Source organism: Tupaia chinensis, unplaced genomic scaffold (assembly GCF_000334495.1).
Source record: "Tupaia chinensis unplaced genomic scaffold, TupChi_1.0 Scaffold146828_1, whole genome shotgun sequence".
Lineage (NCBI taxonomy): Eukaryota > Metazoa > Chordata > Mammalia > Scandentia > Tupaiidae > Tupaia > Tupaia belangeri.
In genome coordinates, this window is record NW_006206682.1 from 1,138,833 (window position 1) to 1,147,607 (window position 8,775).

General features: G+C 47.1%; 1 protein-coding gene across 1 annotated transcript in view; it reads right to left on the reverse strand.

The window, feature by feature from the left end:
* The window catches only part of PXK (PX domain containing serine/threonine kinase like), a gene marked incomplete at its 5' end in the record, with an annotated part of 54,836 nt that overhangs the window by 24,385 nt on the left and 21,676 nt on the right, over positions 1-8,775 (reverse strand). The window contains 7 exon segments of the mRNA XM_027768556.1: positions 55-172; positions 859-1,020; positions 3,478-3,579; positions 4,629-4,733; positions 6,856-6,930; positions 7,661-7,734; positions 8,726-8,775. Of these exon segments, the coding sequence (XP_027624357.1) occupies positions 55-172; positions 859-1,020; positions 3,478-3,579; positions 4,629-4,733; positions 6,856-6,930; positions 7,661-7,734; positions 8,726-8,775 (686 nt within the window).

Consider the following 8,775-nt stretch of genomic DNA (forward strand, 5'->3'; position numbering starts at 1 on the left):
AGTGTCCCTGCAGACTACCAGGGCCTAGAGGACCCCTCCAAGCCCCATACTGACCCACAGCCATGGATGGCGCAGGAGGGAAGGAGTCCACAGGCACCGAGTCTGGCGGTCGTCCGTACGTCATTTCATACAGTAAGTGGCCAAAGCAGTGGACGTCCACACTTTCCAACGTCTGAGGAAGAAAGAGCAGCAGCTGTTCATCCTTCAGAGTGACTCGGCGACCCCCCAGAGCTCCTGCCCAGGCTGCCACTGAGAGGCAAGGCCGAGACAGCCCTGCTCCTAACTGGTAGTAAGAACGCAACTCCAACGCCCTCTGTAAAAGCTCACAAGGCACTGCTTCGACCAAAGGTCTTTTTTTTTTTGGGGGGGGGGGGAGGTTTGCCATAGGGCATGTGAACTTGCCAGAGACAAAGACAATGAGAGGGAAAGTGTGAAATCGCCCCTCAGGGGGGCATGGCCACACTGCAATTCCTTCTCCATTCTCCTGGGATTTTGGACATACATACACACGTGCTCAGCATGATTTTCAAGCGGCCAGATCTGAGACTCAAACCACAGTCAGCCATGTAGGAATCCAGCACTGTAAACACCATGCCACGGGTCGGCCCCTTGACCAAAGACCTTGGTCCTTCCCTCCATGGTTTTCCAGTGGTTCCATTCCCTGCCTTGCCCGGCCTGCCATTTCAGCTCAGCCCCTCAAGACACAGCAGTGTTCTGTGTGGGCGACAGGGCCAGGCAGGGCTGCCTGACGGTGCCTTTCCTGCTCCGTGCAGCTTTCCTGCACGCAGATCCCGGGTCCTGCTGTGGGCGATTTACACCCGGACGTGGACCTGCTGCTTCGTTATTCGGGTAACGTACATTGATTTTCCTGAATTGTGAGAAGTAAGACCGGTAGAAGGCAGGCAGGCCCAACAAGGAATTCTCGAGGTCTAGCAGCCGGCACGTGTCCCCGTCGAGCATCACGTTGCAGGCATGGAGATGCCCGTAAGGGAAGCCCTTGTCGTGCAGAAACTTCAGTACCTACGAGAAAACACGTTCAGGTTACCTTCCCCCCACTCGTTCGGATATAAAATAGGTTACACACTTCATGTTTCTGTGGCTATGCTTGGTTTATTTTTACATATTTGCCATAGAGCATGTGTGCTCACTGCCGGAGACAGAGAGGGAAAGTGAGAAATCTGTCCCTGGGGGATGACCAGTTGCAATCCCTTCTCCTCCTTTCTCCTTTTGGAGTTTTGGGGGTGCACATACATGTGCCAGCATGTTTCTCAAGGTGCCGGATCTGGGGCTCGCACTGCACAGTCTGCCATGTGGGACCCACCCGTGTTCACCACCATGCCATGGGCTGGCCTGTTTTTGGTGGATCTTTTTTTTTTTTTTTTTTTTTTTTTTTTTAAGAGAGATTTTCACTGTAGGGCGCGTGCGCTCGCCAGACAGACAGAGAGAGACATAGAGACAGAAAGCGAGAAATCACCCCCCAGGGGGGATGGTCACGCCGCAATCCCTTCTCCTCCATTCTCCTCTCGGGATCTTGGGCACGCACGCACACGCGCCCGGCGTGAGTTTTAAGCCACCGGGTCCGGGACACGAACCACGGTCGACTACGTGGGAGTCCAGCGACATAGCCATTATGCTAACTGCTGGTTCCCTGTTTTTGGTGGATCTTCATCTCTGCACCGATGTTCGCTGTCATTATGTCATAGCTGTAACCTGATGGCTCCCTTCCGGAAGTGCAGCAGGTAGTGAAGAGCCGATCCCACCTCGCCCTGGATCAGTATTCTCTCGGCTTCTGGGACTGCAACCACGTCAGTGAATGACAATGTAGCTATAACCTCTCCCCTGCAATGTTAGGTGTAACCACAAACTACAGACATTGTTATATGTAACGATGAGTTACATACATGAACTAACATATTTTGTTCATCCTAAGCTTAAAAAGAACAAGACCGACAGCAACTAGAAGAGCAGTTGTATTTTCTGCAGTCTCAGCGGAGGGCCCTGGGCATCCTCCTTGGCACTTGGTGCTGAACCTCACCAGGTCTTCGCGGGCCTCCCTGTCACTGAGCGAGCCACTATTATTTCAGTGGCAGCTGGAAAGGGGACTTCTTTCTACGGGAGCCTGTGGTGTGTTTCTGTCAGTAAAGAGCTCAACACATTGGGAGGAGAGATGGGACCAGAGAGGTTTTCAGCTCCACCCGTTTTCCGGAATAACTGGCAGAAGCACCGATAATGATGCTTTACCCATCCACGTGCAAGGGTCCAACTTTGCCCTGGAGAGAGCTGGCCTCCTGGGATCAGCAGAACCTTCTGGCATCAGAGTTCACAACCTGGAGCAGACGCATGCTGCCTCTGTTCTCTGGGAAGGAGGGCACTTGGTACCATCACACATTCAGCATCTTCTTCCCCAAGAAGATAGATGCAGGTGCCATTTTTCTTCAGAAATGTCTCTAGTGCCCAGTTTGATTTTGTGTCAAAACATATTGACTTTAAGAAACAAACTTTAGGGAAGCCGGCAGGTGGCATGGTGGTTAAGGGCACTGGACTCCCACATGCCCAACCACGGTTTGAGTCCCAGACCTGGTGGCTTGCTTTCTCACTTTCCCTCTCTCTCTCTCACTCTGTCCCTTTCTGGGCAAATTTAATAAACAAACAAATAAATAGTTAAATAAAATAATTATTAAAAATAAACTTCAGGGGGCCAACAGATGACATGGAGATTATGGCAGCTCAATTCCACATGGCTAACTGGGCAGTTGAAGTCCCAGATCCAGTCTCCTGAGAAACATGCAGGGCACACATGTATGCATGACCAAATCCCGAGAATAGAGGAGAGGAGATGGTGGTATGGCCGCCCTCCCAAGGAAGGTGCATTCTCTCCCTCTCTCTGTCTCTCCCTAGTGAGCACACGTCCTCTGGTAAAATTAAAAATAAATAGGTGGTATAGTGGTTAAGGAGCTGGATGTCCACGTGACAGACTGCGGTTCAAGTCCTAGATATGGCAGCTTGAAACAAACACCAGGCACTTGTGCGTGTGTGCCTAAAATCCCAGAAGAACGGAGGAGAAGAGACTGTGGTGTGGCCATTCACCCTGTGGGATGACTCCTCACTTTCTCCCTCACTGTTTCTGTCTCTTTCATGAGCACATGTGCCCTAAGGTAAAAACCTGAAAAAAAGAAAATTATAAATAAATAAAAGATTCATCAAAGATAATATGAAAGTTGCTATCCATGCAGTAAGGTTCTTAAAAATCAGGCAGTACATTGAAATCACTAAAGCTCTTAGAATTTTGCCTATCTAAATTAATGTCACTCTAGTCCCAAATCTTTGCTTACGAGCCAAACTATGGCAATGCCATCACTTCATAAGTAACTAGCAACTGAAGGGATTTTGGATATTGCCTAAGAACTTATCCAAAACAATAACAGAATTCTGGATGAAATACTAATGCGCCTTAAACAAAAATTAAACACCTCTTACCTCTAATATTTGCCGTCCGTACGTTTTTATTTGTTGGAGTTCGAGGCCCTGGATCTTCTTAGGGTTGCAGTATTTCTTTAGAAATGGGTCTTTTGGTTTTGCCTTTGGGAAGGAATAAAGAATGCGTGAGGTGGCAGCCGAGGGCTGAGCTCTGCAGACGGGCTTCCTGAATAGGAGGAACTCTACAGAGGCTGAGACCCGGGGCTGCCAGCTGCCAGGGATGGTGGCCTGTAGGGTGGGGTTACAAACACAACGCTCTGTGTGGCTAATAGAAGGAGGCTGACGTGGCCCTTCTCTAACCAGTGAAGATACGCCTGGCCTTGGCCTCAGCAGGTCTCCAAGTCTTGCACGCTGTCTGGATTCTTCAGGACTGCTGTGCTAAGTGCAAGGCACGAACTTTAAAACTGAGCTAAGACGGGCACAGGTGGCACGGAGGTTAAGGAGCTAGATCTCACAAGTCTGACAGCGCGGTTCCAGTCCCAGACCCCATGGTCTGAAAATCACGCCAGTGTGTGTAAGACGGCCCTGAATACGCACGGGCTGGGGCTGTCTAAACCACTGTCATCTTAGGAGGTGGAATGCAGCGTGAGAACCCTGTTGGGCATGTCTGTTCATCTTTCTCTCTCTTGCTCAAGAAAGAAAGAAAGGAGCTTAAAAATAAATAAATAAATAAAACAAAAACAAAACAAAAGCTAACCTAAGAAAGCAGCCTGCAATATGATGGACATAATCAGTAAATGTTCAACTTTGGGGCCAGTCCCACAGCTTAGCGTTTAAAGGAGCGAGATCCCACGGGGCTGATCATGGTTCGAATCCTAGCCCCAGTGGCTTGAAAACACAAGGGACGTGTGCGCGTGCCCCAAATTTTGATGACAGGAAGGCAACGGAGGAAAAAGGATTGTGGCATGATTATGTCCCAATGGGTGTTGCTTTTTCTCCCTCCCTCTTTCTCTCTCTGACAAAGTTCAGCCTTTTCTCATGTAGGAAGTTTAACTGAAGTGGGTGGCATTGTTACTGCTAAAATAAAAATAGGTTAAAAACAAAATCGAAATCTTCAGGGCCTAGCAGCGAGAACCTTAGGGATCAAGTATCAATAATGGGTTCTAAAGGGACAGGAGAACTTTATGGTCATGGACTTGCCCCACACGTACCTTGTAGATCAGATCCTTCAAAGTCCCTTTTTCATTGAACGTCCTAATTAGCAATGCTGAGGATTCATTAGCTGTGGCAAAGGTAACCCGGTAGATGTAAGGGTGCTGCAAAGCAAAAAACACCCACAGTGATGAGCGTCAGAATCTAGGTCCCTTCACACACAGGGCCTGGTTACACCGAGTCAAATACCGCCTCAGTAGCTTAGTTGCACACAAATGAGGCACTATTCCCTGAATGCGAGACATTTCCAAGTTATTAGAGGATCAGCCAGTTCCCCCTTCTTCAGATGGGAGAAGGAACATCAGCATACTGACTAGAGGAAGTGGATCGCTTCTGTGGTAAGCTCCACTGCGAACAATCTGCTTTGGTGTTGCAATCCCGTGGTTCAGGCAAAAATGTGGTGGAAAGAGGAAAAGTCTGAGTTTGGGGATGATGGTGTTAATAACCTGCCCTGTAACTGAGTAAAGAATCCAGCCAAATCGCAGAACAGCCACGTGACGACCGGGATGAACGTGTCTGCTCCCAGCTCTGCCCCACACTCGACCTGTCTGTGTGGGGGCCACGCCAGGAAGCACGACAGCTAAGAAACAGGCAGAAACAGTGTCTGTTGGCATCTCAGCCCTTCTCCAAAGCAGCGGCCATGAACCTTCCTGCCCTTCTTCAGAAGTCTGCAATACGCTCCTCAGATGGGAACACTGGTGTCAACCAAGGGGGGGTGGGGAAAGGACACATTACTTAATGACGGGAAGGGAAGTCCTCACAGGCCCTGGAATTCTGGTGACAGGAACAAGCTAGCTCCAGACGGGTATGACAATGGAGTATCGTGAACATTTAGGCTGAGCTGTGCAGGGTTTCTGTGGTTGGTGTGGCGGGGGTTAGGGCATAAAGGGTGTGCCCCAAAAAACCCAGTAGTAGATACGACGTTCCTCCCGATCCTCACGTCAAATGATTGCTGCTGATTTTTTCACGCTTTTATTGATTTAATTCATATACCATTACAATGTGCCCATCTGAAGTGCACTGGCCAATGGTTTTCAGTGTACTTATACAATTATGCAACCAGCACACAATGTAATTATAGAAGATTTTCATCACACCAAAAAGAAATTCATTAAATAAGTTAAAAATCCTTGAGTCCATACTGAAAAAAAGAGGGAAGAAAGGAAGCTCTTCTTGCTGTAGAAGGCCAACTAATAAATACAGGAGAAATGATGGCGTTATAAAAATCACACTGAAAGCTAAATGAGCAGGTTTGATAAAGATGAGAATATTCATGCAGTCTCGAAAAATAAGTCTACATTACTTCTCAATTCATTCTAGGTATTTATCTTTTTTAAAAATCATTATTTTATTTAAATTTATTTATTTACTTATGTTCATTTGACCAGAGAAAGAGAGCGAGCGAGTGAGAGAGAAAGAGAGAGAAAATGAGAAAGCAAGCTGCCAGGCCTGAGACTTGAACTGTGGTCGGCCATGTAGGAGTCCAGTGCACTTAACTACCACGCCACCTGCTGGCCCCAAGGTATTTATCTTAAGAAAATAATTGAGGATGGGGGCGATGGCTTGAGTGTCTCCCCCAAATTCATGTGTTGATATTCATGGTGCTGAAAGGTGGGGCCTTGGGAGTGATTAGGTGATGAGGGGGGCATGATGGACTCCTGACGGGTTTACAAGGAGAGGCTCACACAGACCAACAGAGAGCCCTGTGCTCCTGCTCACTCAGGATGCGCCCCCCACGGCCTCGGGACCCCACCAACAGGAGAGCCCCCACCACATGTGGCACCTGGACCTTAATCTCTAAACAGTGAGCTGAATAAACCTCCATTGGTATGAATCATCCCGTTTCAGGTATTTTCTGTTATTAGCAACAGAATGGTCTAAAATAGATGGGTATGAATGTTTAGTTCAAATCAGGGGCCAGCTCTCTGGGTGTATGTGTGCGTCTGTACCCAAAATCTGACAGAGTGGAGAAGGGACTGCAGTGTAGCCATCACCCCTGGGGGATTTTCTCTTTCTCTCTCTGGCAAGCACATGTGCCCTGTAGCAAATTTTTTGAATACTCAAAAACATATTTAAAGTTCCACGTTTCATGAGTCACACAGATGTTATAGATGCTATTATAAAGGGCCTCCGATTTATAAGGATAGGCTCTGTCCACGCATACCCACGAGAAAACATGGCGAGCCTGTGATCAGAACCGAGAATAACAGAAGGACGTGTACTCACCAAACAGGAAGGCAGAAGTTTGATTAGACTCTGAAAATCTTTATCTGCCAAGTACTTGTCTGGGCCAAGGTCAGCCTGCAAACGGGGAGGAGATATCAGGGTGCTGCACCGTCATCTAAAGAAGCATTCCTCATCATTCTTTCTCCGCCATTTTAATTTCTCCAAGTATGTGGCAGACGAAAGCCACACTAGCTCCTGCTGCCTCGCGGCCTGTCTGGGGAGGCAGTGTGTAAAACGTACAACTGTAATCTTATCTAACTGCATGAACCAAAGCTATCAGTAGAACTCCCCAGCTGCAACAGAGAAAGTAAGGCCTAAGTGAGATTTTCTTTGGAGATAAACTCCAAAACTATCAGTCTACAGTGATTCCAGAGAACTATTTTAAGCTGTTCCTATTTCTTTTTCTTTTTAAATTATTTATTTAATTTTACTTATTCATTCATTCATTTTAATTTGACCAGAGGGAGACTAGAGAGAAAGAGAGAGAGAGAGAGGGAAAGTGAGAAAGCAAGCCACCAGGTCTGGGACTTGAACAGTGGTTGGCCATGTGGGATTGCCCAGTGCCTTAACCACCATGCCATCTGCTGGTGCCAAGCTGTTCCTATTTCTTTCTAAGTGTTTACTAGGTGATCAAGCATAATCAAATGTAGAGCAAAGTGATGTAAAATGACCTCTTTGACATGGGACTGAGGAAGCCTTTACGTCGTCACTAAGAGCACAGAACTTTATAATTTTCTCATCAACTCTCCTTTCATAAACCATCGAAAGCCCCTTAAATGAGACTGAAATAAAAACTCCAGCTTACCCAGCTCAACACTAGCCGTTCCTTTGGCTGATTTTTAATCTTCATCAAGAAATATTTCTTCCTTATCCTCCAACCTGCCATAAAAGCAGAGATGTAATTATAGCTACACGATTTTTTTTTTTTGAGAGATTTTCACTATAGGGTGCATGCGCTCGCCAGACAGACAGAGAGAGACATTAGAGACAGAAAGCGAGAAATCACCCCCCAGGGGGGATGGTCACACCACAATCCCTTCTCCTCCATTCTCCTCTCGGGATCTTGGGCACGCACGCACACGCGCCCGGCGTGAGTTTTAAGCCACTGGGTCTGGGACATGAACTGTGGTCGGCTACGTGGGAGTCCAGCGACATAGCCATTACGCTAACTGCTGGTTCCCGGGTAGGAACCAATAAAACAATCATTTGATAAAGTTGGTATGGTGACAGTTATACTAAAAAAAAAAAGAACGAATTACTATATACATGGAAATAGTAGGAAAACAACATTTGTGTTTAATGTAAAAGAGAGATGAAGAATGAATGGTGTTCTGAAAGTTACTACCATCCAAATCCTCTGATGGGGCATTAACCATGATTCATGCCCAAAATCCCAAGAAGAGAACAGAGGAGAAGGGATTGTGGTGTGGCCATCTCCCCTGGGGGGATGATTTCTCACTTTCTGTCTCTTTCTCTCTCTCTCACCAGTGAGCACATATGCCCTATATCAAAAACCTCCCACACACACAAAAAAAGTTAAAATGTTAAAACTTAAGGACTAGGGTTAGTCTATTGTGTGGGGGTTAAGATAGCTGGATCCCACATGGTCCAGTGGCTTGAAAAACATGCCAGGCACGTGTGTGTGTGTGCCCCCAAATCCTGAATGGTGAGATGAAGAAGAAGGAATTGTGACTGGTCCCCATGAGCGGGTAATTTCTTACTATTCCCAACACCAGCAGCACACCTGCCCTCTAGCAAAAAAGAAAAAGTGACCTGCATTTGAGAGCCGTCTTAGGAAACCCATCAGAAAGCAAGACTAAGAATCTAGTTCTGTGACCTTTTTAATGAAGCGAGCGTGCCAGTTTCTCACCTATGTCTTTTAATGGCTCTACCACCTCCCACTTTGGTTCTGATCGGAAG